At 41.3% G+C, this 27,401-nt stretch overlaps 1 protein-coding gene and 1 long non-coding RNA gene across 3 annotated transcripts in view; one reads left to right on the plus strand and one right to left on the minus strand.

The window, feature by feature from the left end:
• The window catches only part of LOC122776277 (A disintegrin and metalloproteinase with thrombospondin motifs 20), a 74,904-nt gene that overhangs the window by 35,776 nt on the left and 11,727 nt on the right, over nt 1-27,401 (plus strand). For both annotated transcript variants that reach the window (XM_044036726.1, XM_044036727.1), the window contains exons 14-28: nt 175-311; nt 604-721; nt 4,477-4,572; nt 7,088-7,254; nt 7,446-7,575; nt 8,119-8,245; nt 8,336-8,546; nt 8,988-9,152; nt 9,537-9,707; nt 10,538-10,657; nt 12,095-12,202; nt 13,650-13,814; nt 14,291-14,560; nt 15,678-15,839; nt 16,567-16,743. In XM_044036726.1, the coding sequence (XP_043892661.1) occupies nt 175-311; nt 604-721; nt 4,477-4,572; nt 7,088-7,254; nt 7,446-7,575; nt 8,119-8,245; nt 8,336-8,546; nt 8,988-9,152; nt 9,537-9,707; nt 10,538-10,657; nt 12,095-12,202; nt 13,650-13,814; nt 14,291-14,560; nt 15,678-15,839; nt 16,567-16,743 (2,324 nt within the window). The remainder of the gene's footprint in view (nt 1-174; nt 312-603; nt 722-4,476; nt 4,573-7,087; nt 7,255-7,445; nt 7,576-8,118; nt 8,246-8,335; nt 8,547-8,987; nt 9,153-9,536; nt 9,708-10,537; nt 10,658-12,094; nt 12,203-13,649; nt 13,815-14,290; nt 14,561-15,677; nt 15,840-16,566; nt 16,744-27,401) is intronic.
• On the minus strand, nt 20,164-26,773 carry LOC122776280. Its single transcript, XR_006361191.1, has 2 exons — nt 26,067-26,773; nt 20,164-25,364 (listed from the first exon to the last, which is right to left on the minus strand). It is a non-coding gene; the product is annotated as an uncharacterized LOC122776280 (long non-coding RNA).

The following is a 27,401-nucleotide window of genomic DNA, read 5'->3' on the forward strand; positions in this document are numbered from 1 at the left end:
TGCACAAGCAAAAAGGCTGAACCCCAGAGCCGGTGCACCACCAAGACATTTTTTTTAAAGATTGTCCACTAGTTTTACTTCATCAGCAGTTGATGAAATCATCTCTGGGTTTTCATCTTTGTTTATTTCCAGCAACCGTATGAACTAAATGAGCCATCTTCTTCTTCCTTGCAGTACTAATGAAGGATCGCTGTAAGCTCTTCTGCCGTGTGGCTGGGACTATGGCATATTATCAGCTGAAGGACCGCGTCACTGATGGTACGCCGTGTGGCCCAGACACATACGACATCTGTGTTCAAGGCCTCTGCAGGGTATATCAGTTTCTTTCTTCTTGTGTAATGGAGATTTGCACGCAGACACGGACACGCACGCACACAGATGCACAACAACTTTATATCAGCTGTTTTAGCTTTAACAGCTTCAACGAGATATGATGATACAACTACGCAGTCTTCTGATTCATTCTTTGTAATTACCAAAATGGATCAATCTTGAATTTTCAGAGCAGTACATTCACATGCTGCCAAGTTCCTGCTGTACAGGCAAAACTACAGTTATTCAATCCAATCGTTCCAAAATCATAAATCTTCTTTGCCTCCTCAGCAAGCAGGCTGTGACCACGTCCTCAACTCGAAGGCCAGGAATGACAAGTGTGGCGTATGTGGCGGGGACAACTCATCGTGTAAAACCCTGGCAGGGACCTTCAACGATGCACAGTATGGTAAGTCCCGATGCTCAAATTAGATCTGCAGCCGTGTGCTACTCAACATGCTGTAAGTAACCAGCTGCTGTAGATGAGGTATGATTTATCTGATGCACCGTAAACACAGAGCCGTAGAGAATAGTTCCACATGGCTGCAAACACTGACATGCCTCGTGCTCATATTCACCACTGATGTCATGTCTGGTTATGTTTAAACATATTTCAGTGACAATATGTGTCGCAGGCAAATTTGGGAACACTTGTGTCCTCTAAATCCTCAGAAACGGATCAACACGGCAATCACTGTCTGTAAGGTCTAGCAAACCCGACGTCACCACTTTGAACCGTGCTGCGTTATGCAATGTTTGCCGATGCAGCAGACAGCTGATTGGATCCAGCCCCCTTCCCCAGCCCCCCCACCCCGCACAATCGTCAGCATAAACATCTGTCATTGACACTTTACATTGGTTTGGCACCAAGTTTTAACATCTCAATGTCAAAAACAGGTGCTTTCTACCTGTGTGTGTGTGTGTGCATGTCTTAAATAGGCTGTGTGGACCAATTGTCAAGCAAACCTATCTTTGTGAGGACATTTTGACCTTCTGAGAACACTTTGGCTGGTGTACACAACTTTATCAAGCTTTTTGAGGATTAAGACCTGGTTTTAGGGTTAAGGATAGAATTAGGTTAGGTTTAGGCATTTATTAGGGATGGTTAAGGGTTAAGGTTAAGGGGCTAGGGAAAGTATTATGTTAGGGTTAGGGTTAGTAGGGTATTTCTTACCTAACTTTGGTACATTTTCTGGTATGAAAACTGACCTTGTCAGGATCAGTGGGCCAAAACCTGGTCCTAATGAGGAAGGGCCTGTCTGAGAAAATGGTTACATTTAGAGCTTTGACATAGAAGATTTAAATTGTGGTGAGGTTAAAATAGGTACTTTAACCTTAACTGGTTATAGTAAATTCAATTCAATTCAATTAAAAAACTTTATTTGTCCCCAGCGAGCAATTGAACAGGGGGTTAGATAATGAAGGAGGTTATAAATGTGGTCAACTGACCCAGACACCCAACTCAGCCCTGGAAATAACCTGACTTAACCTGAAGAAAGAGCGCAGAACAGGCAGGATATCCCTCGGTCTGGGTCTGCCTCTCTGTCTTTCACCCTTTTGTCCTTTTGTGTTTGTTGTTTCTCTCTCTTTCTCTGTCTCTACCCTTGTCTCATTCCTTTTCTTGTGTCAATCTTTGTGTTTGCGACTCGACTGTTCTTCTTTTGATCACACTAGACAAACTGAAGCCTAAGATAAAACCACAGCCGTCTGTTTGTCTTGTGGGGAAAGTCAAGTCGAGTCAAGAAGTCTTCCAAGTTTCTAACTGTTGACATTATATTTGGACAACATTAGTGCGCACATTCATTCAAGAGAGGGTTTGAGATGTTAGTGTTTATTGCATTTGCCAGGACCATACATTCGTGCTTCAATTGGTGAGGTGTTAGCACTGCTAAAGTTATCTGTCCAAATATAAGTCTGAAGCCTAAAGCCTAATTTAAAAGATGACTTGAAGTCATATGTGTGGCATCAGAAATAAAAATGAACATTGGCCAGGAGAGTTGGGAGATGCCAACCCCAGCACCTGCATACTTCATGATGTCAGAGTGAGAATATATGCATTTAATATTTGTTGTTGAAGGAACAGAGAAGTGTGGACTCCTAACAAGCACAGCTTTTGATCACAACTTCCAACTTTCATGACTCGAAGATCAACTAAAGCAGGGGTGTCAAACTCATTTTTGTTCAGGGGCCACAGCACAATTTGATCTCAAGGGGGCCAGACCAGTAAAAATAGTAAAATAATAGCATAATAACTTATGAACAACAAGAACCCCTTTGTTTTCTCTCGTTTGTTTTACATTTACTGAAGGATAATTTTACAAAACATGAAATTTCTTGAGAAATATAAGTGCAATTTCAACAATATCATGCCTAAATTTACTATTTACACAGCACACTGGATCTATAAAGGCACAAACATTTAGTCACAGGTATCTGGAGCATTTGACATTACGTTTAGATTAGTGTGAAATTTTAACAAATTCATCCTGTTGGCCGATTGGACCCTCTGGCGGGCCGGTTCTGGCCCCCGGGCCGTATGTTTGACACCCCTGAACTAAAGTGACACAAATATTAAAAATGTACTGTCATTTTTGTTACGTCTGCTAATTCTCTCCTGCAGGCTATTAGCGCTATCTCATCTTTCTTGCTGCTGGCAGAGAGAAGCATGTTCTTCCCTACAGTGGTGTGTTTACTGTTCATTTCTGGGTCACTCTGCGGTGGTGGAGGGTTGTGTGTATGGTCAGTAGCTAAGCTGGTGGGATCTAAGAGGCCTCTGGGGGGGCCTTGTGGGTACCATGTTTCCTCAGAGGGGGACCATGTAGGTGGTTCCTGAAGTTCTTCCTGTGTGTTTAGGAGCTTATCCTGTCCCCACTGGTTAGGGAGGGACTTTGACATGACACTCCTAAAGCGGTAAAAGGGGAAATCCGAGTGTGAAGGTTTAAGTCTTATTGTGAAGGAAGATACAAAACAGTTCTTTTTCTTTGTAGTGATGAATGAAATGTACAGTGTGGTCTGATAATGGATAACGTTTTTCAGTGACATGGATTATGGCACCCTCCCACTGATAGATATGTAAAGTGCTGCCCTTGAGTGACTAAAGGTGTCAGGCTAATTTCACACCAATTTCATTTTATTTTGGCACGCGGTCATTAGAAATTGGAGGGCCAGATGACACCTGACCAAATGATAGTTGGCTCAAATCCTCGAGCTATTCACTGATGATAAAAAGAAACGAGTCACCGTCTCCGTCTGCACAGGACGGGAACTGCAGTTATCACACCTGCGAATGCTTTGTTACGGCACCAAACGTGTACTCATCGTGAGTGAAGTGGGAATAAAACTCCCCACCCTACAATTCTCAAAGTGTTGCTATAAACAAGAAAGACGCTGATTAGCCACAACACTAAAACCGGCACCTAATGTTGTGGCTGCTGTTCAGTGCACGCTTCTAATTAGCTGATTAGATAAGGGCTGAACAAGCAGCTGTGTTTGTGTCGTCGCTCATCTTTTCTCACTCTTCAGATGATTCGCTCTCGTGTTTAAACTGTCAAATGTTACATCTGTGAGGGGGTTGATAATAATCTGTAGCAACTACTCTCAAAAGTACAGCTTTTTTATTGTAAATGCAAATTATTTTTCTGCATTAATGCAGTTTATTTTAATTTAAATAAACAATTTGCTGAAACAACAGCAGGCAAATTCAAATACTGGATGATCAAAGACCTTGTTGCTTTGGATATTTGGAAAGATTTCATACCCAAGTAATTTTCATATGAAATATTTAGTTCCAATCAGTAAATTTTTGTTGTTGCCTCTTATCTCTCATGTGCTCTCTCTCGTGCTCTTATCATGGAGCAACATGCACGGTGTAGTAATTACAGGCCGACGGTAGGTCCAGAGAATAATTACATATTATTTTACGGTCAGGCCTCTGAGACTAAAACCTCCTGCAGGTTATTTGAGAGGGTTAGTAGAGTAGACCATTTTTTGGTATTTTGTGACATAGAAATCCCCTGTGGTTGGAACCGGACTTCCCTCACCCGGCCTTGGTTTACCATAGTGAAGCTATTATGAAAATGAAGTTGGGATTTTCACGGCTATTACTGTGACTTCATGTGTTCCTTTTTAGAGACTCTGTCTTTTCTTATTCTTCTTCTTCTTCAGGTTACAACACAGTGGTGCGGATCCCAGCTGGAGCCACCAATATAGATATCAAGCAGGTCAGCTACTCAGGAAAGCCAGAAGACGACAACTACCTCGGTGAGTGTGTTCTCTGTGTTTCTGTGTCAACTTGCAGTTTTAATTGGAAGACTTCATCCAAAATGGAAGCAGTCCAGTGTAATAAGATGTACATTACACCCATTATTTCCCACACCATAAGTCAGTGCCATTATCCCCTATCACAGCTATAAACCACCCAGACCCAGTGTCCTAGAGCTATAGAAGCAGGCTTTAGTGAAGGAGACATAGGCTGAACTGTTGTCAAACAGTTTTTTTTTCTTATAAAGTGAAAGGAAGCTGTCATGTGTATTGAGCGTATTACGGCGGAAACGTGTCGGGGCGTTGGTCCATCTGGTTGTGGCAAAGACGGTTGGTTGGGAAAGCAAATGGAGTGTCAGCCCCCAAGAAAGATAAATGAGGCAGCAATAGGTGCTAATTAGAGGCATGTGGAGCCTCGGGCTGCATGAAAGTAGATATTGGGGCGTAGGGTTAGATGGACCCACCAGGCTCTGACAGTGTGTGTATGTGTTTCTGTCTGTGTGCTTGCACGTGAGAGACAGCCAGACAAAGTGAGAGTGAGTGAGACACACACAGGGAAAGGGCTTTGCCTGTGTTGTGATTCAAGTGAGGTTCAAGATGTTTTCAGTCAAATAGTCTGAAAAGACATCTGGCAAAAGCCTCGTTGCCACACTGCTGTTAGAAGGTCGACCCCCACTGTCGCGGAGTAACACAATTCCACTGCGGGTGCTGTCTGTGATGAAGGTATTTGCACATTTCTGCCAATTTTATCACTCCGACTGGTGCAGTATGTCAAAAGGATTTTAAGACAATCACCACTTTACAGCATAAAAAGACGCTTTACCTTTGAAGTTATGACTCGACTATTTCCCATTGGACTCGGCCACTGTAGGGAACTTCAGAAACCAGATCTGTCTGTATATGCCTTAGTTTAATTTTTTTATTATTATTATTAGTTCATCCCTTTTTTAGTGCTTTTGTACAACATAAGTACAGAAAAATAAGCAGAATAAGCAAAAGATGATTATTTGGCTATTTTGTAATGTTCAATAAATGATATTTAAAATATCTGAAATAGAGCACACCTGTGCGACAACAAGCACGGCCCACAATGGGAAAAACTTATTTAAAGCAGACCTCTGCAAGTGTTCTGAGTGCATATTTCTGTACAGTTTCTGAGTACATATTTTTACACCCATCCATTGTCTACCACTTTATCCTCAAAAACTCACCACTGACACTCCCCCCCCCCTCTCCATTCTCTTCTCCTGGCCATGTGCATTTGTTTTCTACGGAGCCGGCAAACACAAGCCATGGAGCCATGTCCATGTCGGTCAGCATCAGTTTTGCAGGCTTCGTGTTTTTTAATTTCTCGCCATTCGAATATAAGCTGTTTACTCGTGTGTGGCCCCTTGTTAGGTCACTCAGTCATTTCCTCTTCCTAGTTTCGTCCGACAACAGGTTTTTCTGCTTCTTTTTCACTGGCTCTGCCATGATGAACGTCTAAAATAACGCCATCGCTGCCTTGATCTTATAGCCGCTACCTGGCTTGGAGGCATGTCTGCAGTACGAAACCTGAGACTTCATGAGACCTCCGAATTCTGACTCTTGCAGGTTTTTCCCGTAGGGGAAGTGGAGACAGCTCCCAATCTCCCTGCAACAAGCCATTTAACCATCACAATGACTCCAAAGCTGTTAAATTAATCCGGCATAGTTTAACTGTATTAAAGTGGAACTATTTAGTACAATTTAATAACATTTTTTTTACCTTAATCTATCAGAACATATAGGTATTGTGTGTATCAGCAGCTAACATATTAGCTTGTCATATTCTTTACTGTTAAAAAGGCAAAAGAGGAGAGACTTGAAGATGTTTATATCTGTTGAAGTTCACTCTGTGTGTCTGCACAGCATCAGTGACGACAACCAGAGTCTGTAGATCATTGTTAAAACCCCACTGGGTTTTCTGGCAAAATATGACATCTGGCATCAAGCTCTGTGCAGACTTAAGTGTAAACAAAGTTGCATCTAGAGTTTGAATCAGTCACATGGTTTCAGTGTGCACTCTCAGAATGTAATTAATTGCATGTTTTTGAACCCATAATGCCTAAGGTAGTAAATGAGGTGGTGGGTGTTTCCTTTAGTGTTTATGTGTTAGTTTGCCAAGTGTTTCTGTTCATACATTTGTGTGCATGTTATTTTGTGTTTGTATGTTAGTGCTTGTTTGTATTAGCAGTCAGTGGAGAGCCTTTGCTTACACTGCAATGCCAGTCGTTAGGAGGAGTCATGCAGTCGGACTCCAAATACATGCGATTTAATTTCAGGGAATCTGCCGCAACAAACATTTTGGACGGCCAGTCAGAGACAGTTTAACAAATAACCTGCAGTGATAAGTGACTGAAACATCAATTACACAGGAGACAGACTCATTTCAGGAACCAAACAATTCCTTTACTTGCGCTCGATTCTTCCACATTTTGGGTTTTGTGCGGTTTTCATAGTAAATTGGGTTCTTTTTTTGTTTCTTATTCGACAGCGTTATCTGATGGCCAGTCCAACGCCCTCCTGAATGGTAATTTCGTGGTGGCCATGTTCAAAAGGGAAATCAACTTTAAGGGAACTGTCATCGACTACAGTGGCTCGGACACGAAAGTAGAGCGCATCAACTGCACCGAGCGCATCGAGGAAGAGCTTGTTCTACAGGTATGAAGAGGAAGTTTCACATTGTCTCTTAAGTGTTTCTGTTTTGATTTGAAAGTCATTAGTCGTCATATTGCTTTACTTGTCTTCGCTGCATCTCCCTATGGAAAAACATTGCTTTACTTTTCACACCCTAAGCTAAATCAAAAAACAAAAGAAAGGTCATTTGACTTTGCCCCCAATTTGCTTCACAGGTCTTGTGTGTGGGAAACCTCTACAACCCAGATGTCCGTTACTCCTTTAACATACCCATCGAGGAGCACAAGGAGCAGTTTGTGTGGGATCCATCTGGCCCATGGCTCGAGTGCAACCGCATCTGTCAGGGTAAGATCTCCGCTTAGTTTCAAAAAGAAGTATGACCATGTCTCTTTGGCTTTAGCCATTCCTAAAAAATGTTTCCTGTTGCCTAAGTGAGAGTCAACGTTCACAGTTGCACTTAGTATGAAGTCGATAAAGCGTCATATGTACCAACCTTACAGCTCCTATTACACAGCATTCTATTACAAGGATGAAGACTGAAGTACCAGTGCACATCAGAGTAATTATTTACTCTAATGTCCCCCAACAACCTCAATATAACCAGCAGGCTCCTTCCCCTTGCCCTGCCCTTTAACCTAACTAAGCCCCTTAAATTTCCTTTAAGAAATAAGCTAGTCAGACTCACAGTGAGTCACAGTGGGATCCCGTAAAGAGATCAGTTTGTGGGGTCTTAGACCAGCACAGATGATGTCAGTGAAAGGTGAAGTAATAAGATATATTGTTTTTAGCCAGTTGACTGATATCAACCTGGGGCGTTGGCCTTTCCCTCCTTAATTGTTTGTGTGTGTGTGTGTGTGTGTGTGTGTGTGTGTGTGTGTGTGTGTGTAGGTGAGAGGAGGCGAAAGTCAGTATGTGTGCGTAAGAGTGATCACCTTGAGGTGTCCGACCAACGCTGTGAACATGTACCTCGTCCTGTTGCTGTTGCTGATTCTTGCAACGCAGACTGTGAAGTCAGGTATGCAGTTCTGCAAAAAAAAAAAAAAAAGACCCCTACTATATCAATTCCTGCAAGCAGAAACATCTTTTTACGTCTCCTTTCACACAGGTGGCATGTTGCTGGAAAGAGCGAATGCTCCGCTAAATGTGGTCCAGGTTACCGCAGTCTGGATGTTCAGTGCATGAAGTACAGCCTGATGAAGAGACAGAGTGAAAGGATGGAGGCCAGTATGTGTGGAGACATCGCAAAACCTCAGACCAGAGAGACCTGCCATGGGGACTGTCTGCTGAAGAACTGGCAGTACAGTGCCTGGTCTCAGGTACAGTCAGTGACTGTGGTCCAATCAAGGGACATATTTTATGACCCCTGAATTGTGTTCAAAATATAATCTTTGTCAATATCTATCTATCTATCTATCTATCTATCTGTATATATAAAGATATATATATCTATGTATATATCTATATCTATGTATGTATATATATATATATATATATATATATACATATGTATATCTATCTATATATATATATATACATATATATATACACACACATATATATATATACTGTATGTGCACATGTATAGTGATGTATATTATGACCTCCTTTCGCAGTGTGGGCATAAATTGTCTCTTGGGGTCATTAAAGTCAAATGTGGCCTCTTGATACATTGTCTTTTTCTCTATATATGAAATACAGATGAAAATGTATGCCTGAGTGGGCTAAAGAAAAATGGTTGATTTACTCTTTTCGAACAGTGCTCTAAGACATGTGGACGTGGCAGCCGCAGCAGAGAGTCTTACTGTATGAACAACCTAGGCAGACGGCTGGTAGACCGGGAGTGCAATGAATACCGGAGGGTGGTTACTGAAGCATGCAACGACCAGCCATGTCCGAAGTGGACCGCCAGCGAGTGGAGCGAGGTAGGAGACACACACATAGATTCTTCATTTTATATAACCATGTCACCATAGAATTGAATGCAATATACAACCCACTAATAGTACTTCAGCAAATCTTTTTTTTTTTTTTATGAAGCCTATATTCAGGTTTTGGTATTAAGTTGGTATTAATGTTTTTCTGTGTTTCAGTTCTGTGTGTGAAATTTGTTGAAAGGTTTTACTCATTTTTTTTTTTTTGCTCCACTCCCACTAATACAAATGTGGGAGGACATGTAGGATAGAGTTTCCCATCAACTGCTTATTTTTTTTTTAAGAATGGGATTTCTGATTATGAAAGTGTGCATGGGAACAGTCGCACATCCCACACCTGACCAAAAACCTCCCTACTCTCCTTCCCACGCTCAGTGCCTGGTGACCTGTGGGAAAGGGATGAGACACAGGCAAGTATCCTGCACCATGGGGGCCGCGGAGAAAAAGCTGAGCGAGCACTTATGTGACCTGTCCAGCAAACCCCAAACGGTGGGGAGCTGCGAGCTGCCTGAGTGTGCGTCCTGGCAGGTCGGCGTCTGGGGAGCGGTGAGTCTCGCAGACGTGCAACACGTAGATAACACATACTGTATACACATTGGGGCAAGGTGACTTGATGTGGTGTTTGACCAGGGAAATGGATTTCATGTGTGGTTTGCCGTCAAGGAGTTTGATTCATATCTTTTACGCTGAGACTGTGTGTGTGTGTGTGTAGTCACTGAGAGAGAGAGAATGCGGAGGAGACATAGTGGATATTTCAAGTGTCTCCGTGTGTGTAACCTGATACAGCAGCGAGTTATGGAGGAGTGTGCCCCGACTCCAGCTGCCATTTCCTTTCACTTTACCCTCATATCCTGTAGACTAAACCTGATACACAGCGTATACACTCACTCACACACACGCGCACACACACATCCTCTTATACATGTTTCTGTTCAAGCACAAACTGCCTAAAACAGTCAGTTTTGCTCAAGCATTCATAGTTTGGTTTCCACACGTAGATGTAATGTCCTCCTCCGTGTGTTCGCATGAGGTCAGATAGCAGTGTTTACTGAGCTGCGATAAATCGGCTTGTTAATGCCTGTGTAATTATAATTTGCTGCTCAAATAATCCTACGGCACTTCCTCCGCTCTTGTCGTGTAAACGTGCCCTTGTACGCGAGTCAAGAATTGGGTCAAGGGTCGCGTTGAGACCATGGATGTGTATGTGAATGCATGTGTTCATATGTGAGAGTGTGTGTGTGTGTGTGTGTGTTGTGCATCAGGCTCCACTGAGTTACAACTAACCCTACGTGTAGTTTGAGATAGCTTGCACTTGACTGGGTTTCTCCCCTTGTGTCTCCTGCGGGTCAAAGTATGTGTGTCATTTTGTCTTTCAGTGTTCGGTGACCTGTGGCCACGGCTACCAGATTAGAGCTGTGAGGTGTGTGTCGGGGAACTACGGTAACACTGTAGATGACCGAGAGTGCAATGCTGCAGCGAGGCCCAGAGACAGTCAGGTAAAAAACAAAAAACAAACAAGCATTCATACATTGCAATGCCCCTCAAAACTCCCCTAATCACTAAAAGTATACTATTTAATGATGATAACTTTTCTCCCAGAAGTGATGGTTATACATCATCTAAAGTCAGAGAATATTGTAAGCTTTGATAAAATGCTTTGTTTTTCAGGACCTGTATCTTATTTAAGTCTAGAGTTATGATGGTGGAAGTGTTTATTTACCATGTGATACAGAATAAGTGAAATGGGGCCAAATAACGAGCACAGTGCCATCCATCAAATGTGAGCTACCACAAGCACGTCAACGTTAGAGACGCAAGGACGAGTTCTCCTGGTGTTGGAAAAGAGGTTAATGAAAGTTGTGAAAAACAGACTAAGTTGTCTAAAAGATAAAAAAAAACACAACAATAACAATGACATACTAAAATGTGATAATTATCTTTACCCTTTTTACATTACACGTACATATTTTCCCGTTGCCCACAGTTGATACAGCTTAACATTATTTATGTAAGATTTGAACTTGTTGACTGAGTGAACCGTACAGCTGCATGCTAACTAGTTTGTCTCGGCTCCCATTCCTTGTAAGCAAGGACTTAAAGGAATACTTCACTGATTTGCATTTAGCTTTGTATTACTAGAAAAGGGGTAATATTTTTCATAAACTGTGCTTCCCAACCTCAGTTTCCCCTGAGTCGAGAAATATCTTCGTTCTTTTTTCCTGTTACGTGCTCACCAGTGACACTTGGTCCGAGGCTTGAAACTGCAATGCTAATTCCGCACTTTCTAGACCCACTCGTAGGGGGTAAAATCAAGCTTTATTCAGCAATTATGTGGCATATTTTTATATTTTAGATTCACTCAGTTTCTGGTTCCAGTAGTAAATTTAGTAAAATGATGCTGTCATGCTAATGCTTCATCTTAGGACAGTCGTCTGCTAATTATCACTGTAAGACAGTACAGGCAAAAATCATGCATTTGACCTTCACGTCAGCGGCCTCTTCAAATGTTTACCTACCCTGCTTTGCTTTCACCCAAAGTCATAGTTGATGTCAAGATGGACAAAGACCATAAGCCTGCCGTGCACTTTGCCTGAGTGGTTGAAGTATATCAATGTACTGCTTAAAGGGGTTTAGACAGTGATGGACACTGAAGGCGGAGACTCTTGAACTGATGACCTTTCAGTCTCCAGATAAGTGATCTTTTTAGCTGTTGGTATAGAGGTCATGTCCCTGTGGACGTTGCATATCTGGGTAATGTAAATAAACAATGAAAGGTGGGAATGTCCCCAAACGAAAGGTATAAGTGGACTTGAGTTTCGTCCTACAGATGTATTTTTAGCATAATTACTCCCAGTGCTTAAGTCGTTTTTTGCCTTGGGATTCATGTATGGCTTTTAGCTCATTACATTGTTTTTGTATGTTTGTATCTATAGGACTGTGAGTTGCCAGGATGTCCATGGGCCTCACCGATACAAAGCACACCTCGTCCTGACAACTCAGCCCAGCTCCTGATTCAGTGGAGATACGGCTCCTGGACTGCGGTAAGAGAAAAAAACATGGCTTTGATGGGTCTATCACAGCCACATTAGTCTATACGTATATCTTGAAGGAACATGAATCTACTGGCTATCAGAATCGGATTCACCTTTGTTTTGTGAAAGTGAGTGAAATATGTGAATATTGAAGAGCATTTAGAGGGTTAAGGGTTTATTGGCCCTGGCATTGTCTTAACTTCTGCTGGACCTACAGACACATGCATATATATATGTATATGCCTGTGTGTGTGCGTGTGTGTGTGTGTGTGTGTGTGAGAGAGAGACAGGCACCGCGGTCTGGACTGAGAGGCCCCTCTGTCTCTCCAATACTTTGCATTGTTACTCAATGTAAATGAAAGCCAGATTTCATCTAAACACAGGTCTACGGTTTCGAAGATTGAACCCCGTCTGTCAGTCTGAAAGTTGTTGTGAGCTCCCATGTCAGAGGCCAGCACCAGTGTGGTCCTGCAGACATAGACACACACACACGCAAACACACACACACACACACACTTACACTTACACAAAAATACATACACCACATGCATACATTCCCCCGAGCAGCAGAACCTCCATCCTCTTTAGACTGTCATTAATATGAGATGTCTATTAACATGCCTGTTTGAGTTGGAGCCATTTGATTGCATTAGGAATTCATCCACTTTAGGAACGTTCAGTGTGAGGTCCAGTTGGGATGACTTTGGTGTAGCTTCATAACAAACAAGTAAAGGACAAAAGAGAGACATTTCAGGAGTCTTAGTCGCAAAAATCCTGTCAAGAAGTCCAGTGTCACACACACATCTGAGTTGATTCTTTTCAGCTTTAGCAGGAAAGAAGGGTCTTTGATTATTTGTCTTGGATAAGAACTAGGATGTATAATGGATATGGTGGAAAATCCTGCCAACTCACTGAAGGGGATTGAAAATCTAATTGCACAGAGACTGATTAATTGAAGCAGAAAGAAATCTTGTTTTACAACCTATTTACATCTTTCCAATGGAAAAGGTTATTTAAATTCAAATTCACGTTCACCACGATTGCAGCCTCTCAAGTTTCACTCTACACTATACAGTATGGCGATTACATCTCTATTTCAGATACTGTAGTCCTGATATAATCTATAGATTCATGAAATATACAGCATACATACTCTCATTAGGATCTGCTAGATTTTAAAAAATGTAACAGCTCACATATCACTTAAAACCAGCGATGTATTATCTGGACTAAAAAAACCTCTGCCAAGGCCACACAGTTTGTGCTGACACACTTCCTTATCTCTCAAGATTACCAATCGTTTTCTAAGAAATCCTGAATCTGTGTCCAGATTAGAAACAAAACCTATGATGTCTTCCTTGGGACATCATCTACGTCCCTGGATTTGGAAACCTGAACAGCATCATGCCTTGAGATAAATCAGAAACAATATCAATATCAATATCTTCTCCTTCAGTGCTCCGTGTCCTGTGGCAAAGGAAAGCGGGAGCGTTACGTCAGCTGCAGAGATGCCCAGGGAGGTGTGGCCGATGAATCCTACTGTGCCCACCTGTCACGCCCCCCAGAGAGCTCGGCCTGCTTCAGCCCCTGCGGTCAATGGCGTGCCGGGGAGTGGTCTCCTGTGAGTAAATCATTCTACACTGTGTCCAATCGATACAGCTGTATTTCACCACAGTGACTTCTCACTAAAGACTCACCATAGGCATTGCATGTGGCACCGCTGTGACCAGACAATTTAGTCTTGATTTGTGATTGTCAACATGGTAGAAGAGCCAAAATGCTTGGTGATGCTGACATTAAAGGGCCAGAGATGATTTGCTGTGATTCTATCCTGATTTTATAATCACATGTTCATGTGAATAAAGCTTTCTCTGAGGACAAAATCTTAAGTTCATTAGATGATATTAAGTTGATTTCTAATCATTGTTTTAGACTCAGGGGGGCTTCTGTGCAAAAATGTGTCTTCACTTTAAAATAGATTAATAACCTTTATTTGTTTTGGATACAAATGAGGGTTTAATTATTTAAATTACTGGTTGTTTGTTGCTCCTTCCCCCCTCACATCTGTGTCTGACACTGATCTCTCCCCTGCTACAGTGTTCCGTTACATGCGGCATCGGCAGAACCACCAGACAGGTGGTCTGCTCTAACTACCACCAACCAGTGGACCTGTCTTTCTGTGACCCGGACGAAAAGCCTGTGACCGAACAGGAGTGTACCGCTGCACCTTGTCCCTCAGTTTACCACCGCCAACACATCAACAACCAGCCCTACGGTTATCCTCAGGACCCAGGACATCATCCAGGGCACAGCAGCTGGAATGTGCCCTCAGCAGACAACCAGTGGCGGACTGGACCCTGGGGCGCAGTATGTTTATTCAACATGTGATCCTGGAGAAGATATATATGCTTGTGTTGTAGTGAAAGTTTAGAAATCCCACTTAGTTTTTTGCATAGTTTCCCTGACAGGAAATCATTTAAGATGGCGCCTGATATTGGGACACAGAACTTTAGAAGCCTTCATGTATGGCCAGTATGGTACATGGTATGAATATAAGACGTGTCGCCACCGTTTGTCTGTCTGTAAACACACCCTTGTGAACACATTAAACTTGAGGGTGAAGCAGCAGATGCTTTCACGTCCCAGCACAGAGGACCATACATGGTAAAGGACTTTACAAACAGGACCAAGGGACAAACTTCATTGCATACACTGCAGAGTGTAAATGAATGAATGGTGTGTCAGTGTAAATATAGACATCGGGAATCTATACGGCAACTGTGAAACCCGGAAAAATACCCTAAAGGTAGATCCTTAGTTCATTGGCTGAAAGAATGTTCAGTTTGGGTCTTGTTTTCATAGTTCTATTCTGGGGTCAAAGGTGTCATTTAACTGTATTCTAACAATCATGTTAATCTTGCTCTCGGGTGATGGATGTTTTGTGTTTGCTTTTTTTTTTTTTTTGCTTTCTTCCTCTTCCAAAAACCATGACAGGAACATTCTTCTTTTTTTTTTAAATAATCTTCCCCCATCAGAGACATTCGCTGTCTCTGTACACAGTTCATTGTCACATTATGAACTGGACTGCAGGCGAGATCACTCTGTGCTGTCCTCCCTTAGACATACATAACTCTGAATGTACTATTGACAGTGGAGATTTGTCATTTTAATTGGATACAGAGTAACAACACATTGCTCTTTCATGGGCTCATGTTCTCTGCTTTAGGAAGGCAATTTTGAGGGTGGTCCTGGTTAGTTTAAATCAGTGTAACAGCTTGTCTACTGAATATGTAAGGTCATACAAACTCATCTACAAGTACTGTCTCTATCCCTTTGCCCCGTCAGGAACTTTGGTTATGGAGTATTGGTCATATACTGTATTTGGGCTGGAGTGTTTCTGCAATGGCTTTCTATTCTTTTAGGCACATGTACTGTATGTGCGAGAGGGACATTGTCCTCATGACACACTTCTTGTGCTCCGCAGTGTTCCAGTACCTGTGCCGGAGGTTTCCAGAGACGAGTGGTCGTCTGTCAGGATGCCGACGGCCGCAGCAACAGCTTCTGTGATGAGAGAGTCAAACCTGCCGAATCCAAGAGCTGTGACTCTGGACCCTGCCCTCTGTGGAACTATGGTGTCTGGGGAGAGGTGAGGTTATGATCACAGTTCGTCTTACCCCTCCATGTACTCATATCTCTCCTCTCTCCTTTAATAGCCAAACAGGCATTTATCAAGTCTCAGTCAGTAGGTTTGCATGGTGTCAATTTTTGTGTATTTTAAAGCCAGACTTCAAAACCATAGATGTAAACGTTAGCCCGACTGATATTGTACCAAATGGAATTTCCCAAAGTCGGACTAACACGCAGAGATAATGTGAATGGGAGTCGAATTACTGCTGCATGTGTACTTTCAGCCTGACATTTCGCCCTGGAAATAAAAGAAAAAGCGAGTACACCGACAACAGCACTGCCTTTTTGAACTAAACAAATGTAAGCCCTCTCAGCTTAAATAAAGCTTAATTCAGCTCAGCTTAAACTAAATATGTACATTACATTAAATTTAGTGGATGATAGAAAGAAACGGAATGGTGCTCAAAGTTCTGCCAACTATTTGTTTTAGTCTATGACGTTTGAGGTTAACCGGACAATGGCGACTACTAACAAGCTGAAAGAGGCATATCACCACCTAGAAGAGTGGAGGCGGATGATTGTCATTCCCTGCTCGTGCTTGTGTACTGGGACAGTTGTCCGTTAAAATGATGTAGTCGAGCTACAACCGTAGCATGGAAGCGTAATGTACGAGTGTAAAAGAACTGTTTATTAGGGTAGTAACAATATATGACGTAATTAAACAGAATTTCATTTGTTTACCTCAGTGCACCCAGTCCTGTGGTGGAGGACGGCGGACTCGCCTCGTGGTGTGTCAGAGGCCCAATGGTCAGAGGCTCAACGACTACAACTGTGACATCCTGGAAAAGCCGCCCGACATGGAGCAATGCAACCTGCAGCCCTGCCCCGGCTCTGCCTCCTGGCACCGTCAACCATGGAAGCCGGTATGATAGTACTAACTTGTTTTCTTCCTCACTGAGGGCGCGTCACTGTGAGTAGACATTGTGTGTGCTAAAATGACTTCTGACCTGTTGTACTGAGTGTGACTTTAATGCCAAAAACTGTAGCTCCTGAAGTGAGAGCTGGGTATCTGACACTTGTGTTGGTTTGCCCGCTCCAGCCCACCCACATGGGCCCTGCAGTGGCATGGTGCTGATTAGAATCAAGAAAAAGAAATAAATAAAAAGGGGAAAATACACAAAAACACAACGCTGCTCCACTCTGGGGATTATGAAAAACACATGGCTCCCGTTTTGAGCCAAGGCTCCAGATTAAATCAGGACAGTGCTGCCCAACGTTGCCATATATTTGTGGAGGCATAACTCTAGAAAATATTTATTTCATACATGAGGCTTGAAGTAAATGTTGTTGTTATTGCTGTCTTCACCATGTATCTGAAGTACACAAGTGTATATTTGTGTATAAGAGTTTATATTATTACCTTTATTGAACAGCAACAGATGATTTTGTATGCGTGTCTTTGTACAGTATGATTTTGTTAAGCCACTTTTACATGAATATTCTATTTAATATTTTTTGCTGGTGCTCCTGGTCAGACCTCTCGTATCTCTTTATGAGTAAATACAGTTTGTACAGAGGAAAATATTTTAAAGTAATGTTTCATTCGTATATATTTGCTGTTTTTTTTTGTGTGTGTTTTTTTTTCTCCACTTAAGCTGAAATACAATCTAGCATATGCGTTAGGTTAAAACATGTGAAATTATCTACACTGTCTTTGTAGCCAAGTAAACTATGAAATTAAATATTATATACTGTAAATTAACCTTAAAAATAAAACCCAAAAACTAAATTAAAACTACAGTAAGTGCCTTAAAATAAAAAAAACCCGAACATTATAGGAAATATTTTTTCATAAAAGTTTGAATCATGTATATTATCTGTTGTATGATGTAAGTAAGGGACATAATTGCTGATAATCTACACGTAAGTTACCGTTCATACATTTTTCATAACCTGCTTTTTTTTACTTCATATACAAAAAGCTTTAATACAATAAATGAACAGCATTAGTTTGTGTATCAGGAACATGGAGTTTTATTACATCTTCAGGCTTTAAAAGAGTTTATTGATATCAGGCAGCAGCAGCAGCAGCAGCAGTGTGGCTTATTGAGCATAAACCTGTCAGTGCAGTCAATCGAGCCGCTCATTTTCTCTTGACTTGTCCATAAAACAAACCAAAGCACACAGATACCTCCTCTTTATAAAGTTATTGTCATTTGTTGCTGTGTCTCTTTATTCATTTGGCCAGTTTTTTTTTTTTTTTTTTTGTATTTCTGAAGGATTTCTTTTCCAGATTAAACTTATTTATTTGTTTCCAAGAGATGATTAGTGGTTTCAGTTTCAATGTTTTCCTCCAGTTTAGAGTGATAGAACATTTTTACTTGAATTATTTGTCATGATACACAAACGTCACCTGGTCTTTGAGTGTTTGCAGTAATGCGACCTTGCTAGTGTTCTGCACCGAGGGGCAACTTAACAGAACTCAATAAGTCACACACATTTCCATAGGTTAAGGAAATGTATAGGACATACTTCAGCTTGGCTTCCCATTCTTACTAAGCAATTCATACACTGTAAATCTCCATCTCTATCTATGATCAACCAGTATTAATAAGTGTGAGGATTTTAGCTTAAACGTCCGGTGTGTAAGACTTAGTGACATCTAATTGTGAGAATGCACAATCAAAGAAACTAATACGCTTATCACTCCCTTTCCCAAAGCATGCCAGGACACTATGGTGGCCTTCACATACCAGAAAAGATGTCATTCTTCTTTGTTTATGTTGTAACCCTATGCTTCAAAATACATGCTCTGGCTGGAATATACTGTTCCGGCATATTGTAGACTAGAGGAATAGTGGTGGAAGATCTGTAAACTTGCCCAAACTGTGCTTATTCTAAGGCTATGAAAGTCAAACTATTATTTTTTAAAGTGATTATACTCTCATATGAACATACATATAGGAGGTATATTCCATTTCTGCCAATAAAACCTCCCAAATATTACACACTGGACCTTTTACAGTATGTATAAGATATGCTGCTCTCGTTGCCTTGTTTTTGCTTTCACGAGCAAATGTGACACCTTGTTTCTTGTTTCTGCTGACCTTCAGTCAGGAAGCATGACACCGCGCACAACAAGCAGCTCTCACTCAGCGTGGATCGAGGGCTCTTTGTGTTATAGGCTTTGAGTCAAGCACATAGACACTTTCTTGCAAATTGAGCAGCTTTACAGACTCAGACTCGTGACCACATTGACACTTTGGTGAAAGCAGTATAAAGTCATCATGACACATATTTCAAGTGAAGTGTTGCACATGGGTCTGTATTTATGTTGGTATCCTCTTCAGCGAGGACGTCTTTGTTCCTCTGCGTCTCTTACTGTCATTTACAACCAAGAATTCCACAACCAAGACTCCTCAGCCATGGCAGTTTCACATCCAAAAAAGAAAAAAAAAACAAATGGTGCAAAGTTTCCAAACTCAAGGGGGCAACTCTACTTCATTTCACTTATGTTGGTTTGTTATTGTTCTTTTGCTATTTATTTCATGCAAAAAAAAAAACATCATTAATTGTTGAATTAGCCATTTTCCCATTGTACAAAATATTAAAGAAACGTAACTGAAATTTGTGTTGTTTTCTCAATGCAATATTTTATTGGAAAGACAATATGATACAGGACTGAGAGATAGCACATAAATCCTAACGTCTCACTGGGAAGACAAAACACACTGACATAGCACACTGACAATATCTTCATTCTTTTCTTTGTTATGTGCCCACCAGTGACACTTGGTCCTGTTAGCGTAGCTGTTAGCAAAGATGGCGGACACTGTTTACATTCTGGGATTAAGGTCCCGTCCCCTTACGAGTGGTTCTAAAAAGTGCGGAATTAGCGTAGCAGTTTCAAACCAAGTGTCACTGGTGGGCACACAACAAAGAAAAGAATGAAGATATTTCTCAACCTTTTCAAAAATACTACCCCTATTCTAGTAATACATATCGATGAAGTATTCCTTTAAATGTGTAGTTTATTGTGTTGACAAAGAAGCAGTTTTTGTTGGGGACCTGCAGGCATCTATGAGCGTAGAATACATGAATAGAATACACTATAGTCATGCAGTATCATGTGTATATGTGACTGTAAATCAAATACTTGACTTGCAGGTCCTTATGTGGTAGTTTGGTATGTGACCTTCAATTGACTCCACTATTTTTTTTCCTATAATCTTTAACAATTCAGGGTTGGGGTGTGGGTGGTGGGGGCACTTATAAAATCCTGTAGTATCTGCTGTACTTAACATACCTTGGTATAATGTAGTGTAAAAACACTGCAGGCTTCATGTGTTTCAACATTTTATTTTGAAATCTCCCTGGAGAAAACATACACAGGCCGAATCAACATTTGGCACTGGGTGGCACATCTGTTAACCATTGTATTAATGGAGCTCTCTGTAATGCATTTGGCAGAAGACTGACACAAGACTACTTTTACTACACTGGTAGTTAGTATTAATTCATGCTGGCAAGGGTTGTTTACATGAAGTGCTCCAAAAGACATCCCTACAATAGGCTCTCAATGCAGAATTTATTGTGGACGTTGGTTTTTGAAGCGCCTGAAAATTACAAGTAGTTTTCGAAACAGTTTCATTTGTTTTGCAATAGACATCTTGTAACCTCCAAAAGTCCACATAGCTAAATTTGACAGTAGATTCGACAATAGGAATCTTCTCATTTACTAAATGCAGTAAATCATAAATTGAATGCACTTAAAAACTGCAGTTATATGCATATGTATGTATATGTATGTAATGACCTCAATCATAACAGTAGCTACATACACGTTATACAGAATTCCTTTTATGTACGTTTTTAATATTCAGTTGTGTTGTCTTGGTGACATTACAGAATGAAGGCCACAGTGGGTTGTTTTTGTATCCATCCAAACTTCTCATAAATGTTTTACTTGCGGCTTCATAGGTTATAGTCTTACCTCATGTAATGGCCTCTTCTGGTGGTCTTCATGTTTTTCACAAAGATGTTGCTTCATGCAAACTCTTACACCAACAATATTAGTCTCATCGGTTTTCAAAAGTCACGCATCAACAAAATCCTTTTAGCAAAAGTAGAAAAAGTCACACTTACACTTCTGCAGATAAGATTACTTTTAGTCAAGCTCAATATTTAATATGTCACTTTCATTATCACACTCTTAAAGCTACGATACATATAAATAGATGTGTTTTATAGCTATTGTATTAATGATGGCAGTATATATACTACCACCATTGTACAGTATACATACTACCATCATTTACCAATGGATACAGCTTCCTAATAAACATGATCAAGGAGTGTAAGCCCTTATTTTTTTCACTTATGTCTGCATCACTTATACAAAAACAAGTCCCACAGTCTCAAAATGAGTTTTTTTTTCTTCTTCCAGGACCCTTGATCATCTTAATTGTGCTGTGACAGCCTGATTTATTTTCAAAAACACAAGTCATTAAAACACATTTGTCACGTACAAAAAAATGACACAAAACAATGATCGCGTTTATTGCACAACATAGCAGAGCATAGCAGACACACAGTTTAGATAAACCAAGAAGCAGAATGTAAATATTATGAACAAATGACACTACCTTAAAAGCAATGTCGAGGTCAAATTTGAAGAATTAAAAACAATGAGGCTCTGTGTGATGAATTGGTTACGGAGGCACCATTTTAGTAATTTATGCCTGTTTGTTGCTTACAAAAACATGCCGTTTCCTGTCCAGAGTGGGTTTCCCATGGTGGGGGAATCACAGTTGAGCATCTGTGAACTAATCACGCCGCTTCAGATGAAATCCACATGTGCAACATTGCCATACTTGACTTTGGCCTGAGGGTTGTGGGCAAGAACATTCTCCAAACCTGTCACCCCGGGGTCAGTTGGTCATGACATCATTGAGCTTGTGTTTCCTCATCCTGCCCATGCGCCAGTCGAGTGTGACCAATTAAAGCGGTGGCTGGATCAGTCAGCCCACCCATGCCCCTAGTCCTCTCCATTGTGGTTCTTGCCAAGCCTTCATTTAGAATCTGAGTTGGGAGATAATGTTTGACTTTGGCCTTTGAGAGAAAGCAAAAGTGTTCAGTTGACGATTTGCTGGTCTGAAGACGAGCACAGTGGCTCTTTTGCAGGCAAAGAAAAACAGATTGTAGCGAGATGTTGGTTAATGTGTTTGGATCGAGCATGGCTGAAGGAGAAAAGGGGTTACCCTATTGCACAGTCTAATACAGACGTCATCACAGCTCGCTGTAGCTCAAAGAGTGTGCGAGTGAAACTCAACCTAAAGAAACAAGAGTTGACTTGGAAGCACTGTGCATTTTACTCGGGACAAAAGAAGACATGAAGTGAGGAACCTTGGAGGGTAGATGTTATTTTGTTGGGGAGATGCAAAGAGATGAAATGAAAGGAGACAGGGCGTGAATGTCTGGAAGCACTTAGGTCGCTCTACCCCAAGAACTACCAATGATGGGGAACATGGCCTCACTTTGACACAGGTAAAAAGCGCCTGCTTTTCCTCAACTTGTTGGTCAAACATTAGAAAGTTGTTTTAACCTCAAGCCGATGGATTGTGTTGAGAAAGTGAAACTCAATATGTCTTTTATGAGAGAGACAGTGATATATTAGGTGTTGTCACCCATGGTAAAGTAACATGGTTCTTCAATTCAGCTGTAACATCCAGTGAGTTCTTCATAAACTTCTGCTCCTCAGTGGAGAAGGTTTGGGATCAGTTGTACTCACCTTGCTCTGTTTTTCTGAACGTGTCGTACTTACTCGAAGGGGTTCAAGGTCTACCTGTCAGGTCTTGTGTTCACTGGACCGCAGGTGTGAGGACTTTTCAGTCTGTGAGTGTGTACGTGATGCACTCACTCATCTGAAACATTTCTCCCAATGTCTTTGCCGCTTGTAACAAAAATCAAAAAACAACATTCAACCGTGTTTAAGTGTTTAGTTTAGTTTAAGACCATAGTCTTCCCACGTTTCCCAGAGTTTTAAGTGGTTGCATTTACTAAATCAAATATTTATAATTTACTGTAATGTAAGACAAAATAAAGCAGCAAATCCTCACTTTTGAGAAACTGAAAACATGAAATGTTTGACAGTTTCACTCGGACTAAAAACAACCAGCTGTAAACATTTCTGATGAAACGTTTTGTGAATGATTAATTGATCAATGAATCGATTCATTGATTCATTGATCAAATGAAGCAGCTGTATAGAAGTGTGATGATGTTTTGGCATTTTAACTTTTGAGAAGTTGCTGTTTGCGACTACTTGTTGGCTCTATTTGTCTCTTGTTATCAGCTATTGCTTTTTCTTTTTTTTGTCAAATCTCCAAGCGCCTCCTTCTGGAATCTTAAAGGACTTTACTACCTGATGTGCATTATTTCAGACTCCTTTAAGAGTCCGTTGGGAAGACTAACAGCCATAGATTTAGCCCAGCAGAGCTTCAAAAATAGATCCAGTGGATGTAGTTATGCAGTAAGGGTGGTCAGGTGCTACATAAGGAATACTTTAGTGTTATACTGTGGTAATGAAACACACATACAGCAGATACGTGGATCTTAATAACAGTAATAATAAGTGTCTTGTAAGATGAAGACTCTTCGCAAACTGTGGTAAACTAGTTGCTCTGACAGATTAAAAAAGCAGCTGTGTAACATTTAGCAGGAAGAGGGAGTCAGACTTGGACGTGTTATGTCAAAGGTCACTACTTTATAACTGGCCTGCCCTTTGTATTTTTCAAGTTCTGTCATCAGGAATTGGATTTTTGTTTTCTTTTTTTAAAATCCCTTTTTGTCCATCTGCAGCGTGGGGTTCATGTAAGCACTAGCGGATGTTTCAGTATAACATGGTAATGGAAAACGCTCTCAGTGGAATGTTTAGACAGACGGTAAAACTTGCCTGTTTTGTCATTTTGTATTGACTTATGGTTGCTTGGTGTATCTTTTCTGACTGGTGTTGACTTAAAAAGGAAACTGTATATGCCTACTCAACCAGGTGTTTATTTAACTCCTTGGAGATGGCAGTGTCAAACTTTGGCATGGAGTTCAGAATATGCTGTTTAGTTTGAGCCAATCACAAGTGCACTGTCAGGAGTGGCATTTGCTGGGACGCGAAGGGAATTATTTCCACATTATAATCCACTATATCTTGGGACAAATAATGAAAACAACATCTCCCATCTGCAGTTCATCTTAAGATTTTGTAACTGTACTACTTACTTAATACTTTGCATTTGGAAACACTTAATCTGCACTGCATTCCTCCCCTTTTTTTTGTCTCTGTTTAACACATACTATGATTTCCACGGTTCAAAATGTCTGGTATGACGAGGCGTTGTATGAGATAAGTCACAAACACCATTGCTGGACTCTCATATTGTCCCTGAGCTTGGTTTGGAAAGGGTCTGGGTGGCTGTGGAAAGCACTGGTGGATAAAAGATCAATGACTTCTGACATTCCACTGCCCCATGACGTCGCTCGTACCAGCTGTTCTCACTCTCACAACATGTGTTGTTTTGACTTCTCGCAAAACAAGACTGAACAGAAAAGCAGCCTCGATGTTCCAGGACTTTTTTTTTTGTGTTAATCTTCCTCCCTCTTGTCTCAATCTTCCTCCTCTGATCTGCACTTGAAGAGAACACAGTGATACTGATGACATTACCTACAAGCACATTCGCTTCCCAGTTATCACTTGCTTATTCTAACAAAGCGGCATAGATCATTTTTTGCATAGGCAATCCATTGGCCTTATAAGGAGCAGACAGACAACCTTGACACCGGCGTAGCCCAGGGTATAATTCTGCACTTCTGTTAACACAGTGTACACTTGCAAGTTTGTTCTTGCTCCATCCAGCACCCACCTCTTTTGAAGCGTCTACGTAACTCCAGTTGCCATATGCTCGGTATTACCATCCTCTTGCATTAGGAGCGCGCTGCAATGTGCCTGGAATTCGACCTTGGCTCTCACGTTTTAAAGATATGGTCCTGTTTAGAAAGCGCTTTAAATCACCTTTTAGCATTTTTTTTTTTCCATTTAACGATGCATTATTTCTTTTGAGGTGATCGCGAATAGGTCGTACAGATGCGACTTTAAAGGTGTAGTTTTCTAATTGCACACAATATCCGATATGAACGTTAGTTTATCCTTTGCTTTGACAGAACACGCTTTACTGTATGAAGTTTAAGAGGCTCTGTATTTTTTTTTTATGATCACCCTACAGAACGTCTTTTGTAGTGTAATTATGGTTCTCACAGGATTAAATAATGTTAAGGTACAGCTTAAGGCCTTAGTGATCAGTGCATCTGATCGTTGAACAGATGGAAATTCTCTGTGAAGTGTTAACCGTTTGTTTGGCGCATTGGACGAATGACAAGATATTAAGTCGAGTTTCTTTCTGATGCTTAACTGTTTCCATGTGTCCCTTTTTGGCTCACCTGTGTACTGTGAAGAAGTGGGCGGGGTCTTCTTGAGGTTGTGTGTCTTTCGGCCCTGGACAAAGACAGAGTATCTGTTATCAGTCTGCGTCTTTAGGAACTGACATTTTGGTCATTGATACAAACTCAGCCATCTACATCTGATCTACGACTGATGTGTTGTTTTAAATAATGTTATAACGGCTTGGATTTGTATGTTGTTTAGCATGTGTAGCATTTCTTTTACGTCTGCGTAGTCAAGAATGCCAATTAGGAGGCACCAGATGCATCCGTTTATTATATATTGTCCCTTTTCATAAAAGCTGGTTTAAATTGTTTTTTGAAGCGATGCGACACACATTAATCCACATTATGTGTAGACAAACCTCAGCGGATTAAACAAGTTTTAAGTCACCCAATCATATGAAATGAATGCCCGGAACAATGTGGGAGGGCCCGTTTGATTCAAGAGGGTGTGAAAATATAATATGTATTAAAGTGTTTTTCTTTCATTATGGTAAAATGAACCCGGCAGATTTTAATTGAAAGACATAAGGACAACACCAGGTCATCAACCTGTTAGAATCCAACATACACAAAATTAAGAAGTGTAAAAAATGACAATAAAATGTTATCCTAAAGCACCGATATCAGAACAACGAAATGCAGGCACTACAATAGTTTTTTTTTTAAGTCACAGAGAGCAGATACCAACTACATAGTAACTCGTCACAATCTGGGAGCAGCTGAGAGTGAGTGGAACATGGAGAAGTCTTACCTGAGTGGGTGCTGGTGAGTGAGGCAGCCCAGCTGTGGATCAGTGAACGAGAAGTCCCAGAGTCCTTGCCCTCTCCTGGCTCTCGGAGGTGAAGCTGTCCTCTGGTCCCACGCCTTGTGCCAGCTCCCTGTGCGCCGTCTTAGCAGCTCTGATTAACTAATGGCTGACAGATGAGGCAGGGCGGAGGGAGGAGCTCGTCGCCATATAGAGTCCGTTCTCTCACCGTTGAAAACGCAGATACAGTTCAGCTGGGGGAGTGTAGCCCGTATGGCTGTGATTTCCTTTCTTCCTCTCCTTTTCTTTTCCTTTTTTCCTCCTTCTTTTACAGCAGTAAGGAGGGGCTAACCCCTCCCCCCCCCCATCATCTTTGCCTGTCTCTACTTTTGTCTGAGGTAGACAGAGTAGTTCTGTTATCATTTTTGAATGAGTGCGCACCGTGCGGCGGCGTATGTGAATCTGCCATGCTCAGAACGAGTCGCTCAGGTCCGTCCTCGACTTTGATGTTCTCTGTCAGCTGAGCCGGCCCTGTGTTTAAAATGCCTCTGTAATTACACTGTGTGTGCTGCTGCATGTGTGTGCAGCGTCAACCGCTGCCCACACCACAGACAAGCGTAGAAGGTGGCTTTGTTTTACAGGGTTCACATTGATCAGAAGATCTTGAAAGTTTTAGTACACGAAAATATATAATTCTCTTTCCGTGGTCCATCATTTGTAGTGAGAGTTGGTGCAACATTCTGCAAGTTTATGTTTCTAATGTGTTTTTGGATCGAACACCTAACTTTTGGAGCAGGGTTATAAATAGAGGGAAACAGAAATAGCCTAATTGCTGTCTGGCCTCATGGGGACCAAGGACTGTAGAATATTTTTTATCTATCATCTTAAGCAAAGACCTTTTCATCAGGGTGTCTGGCTTTTATTCATTACACTGATTTTTTTCCTCCATCTTCAGTGATCGGTGTCTCTCAAGCGTTCCTGAAAGAATTTGTTGGTTCCTTATTGGTACCAGATGATTGTCTCGACATGCACATGCATCTATGTTTTTTTATTACCTCCTCTCTCCCCAGCCTCTGCCGTTCACAGCCGCTCTCAAAGTAATTCCCGTGTTTACAGGTTAAATAGTTTGCTGCATTCCGTCAGTGTGTGTGAGTGTTTGACAAAAGGTTTTCGGTGAAATGCGTTGGAGTTGTTGAGCTGAAATTTGTTTACGGTGCGTTCAGTTGGCCGTGAAATGCCCTGAGGAAGCTGCCGGGCTTTTGTGTTCAGCTCTAAATCCTGTATACGTTGAACCAGAAGAAATATTTGTGCACGCCGATGTTCCTTTCCAGGGCTGTGTCA

Source organism: Solea senegalensis, linkage group LG10 (assembly GCF_019176455.1).
Source record: "Solea senegalensis isolate Sse05_10M linkage group LG10, IFAPA_SoseM_1, whole genome shotgun sequence".
NCBI lineage: Eukaryota > Metazoa > Chordata > Actinopteri > Pleuronectiformes > Soleidae > Solea > Solea senegalensis.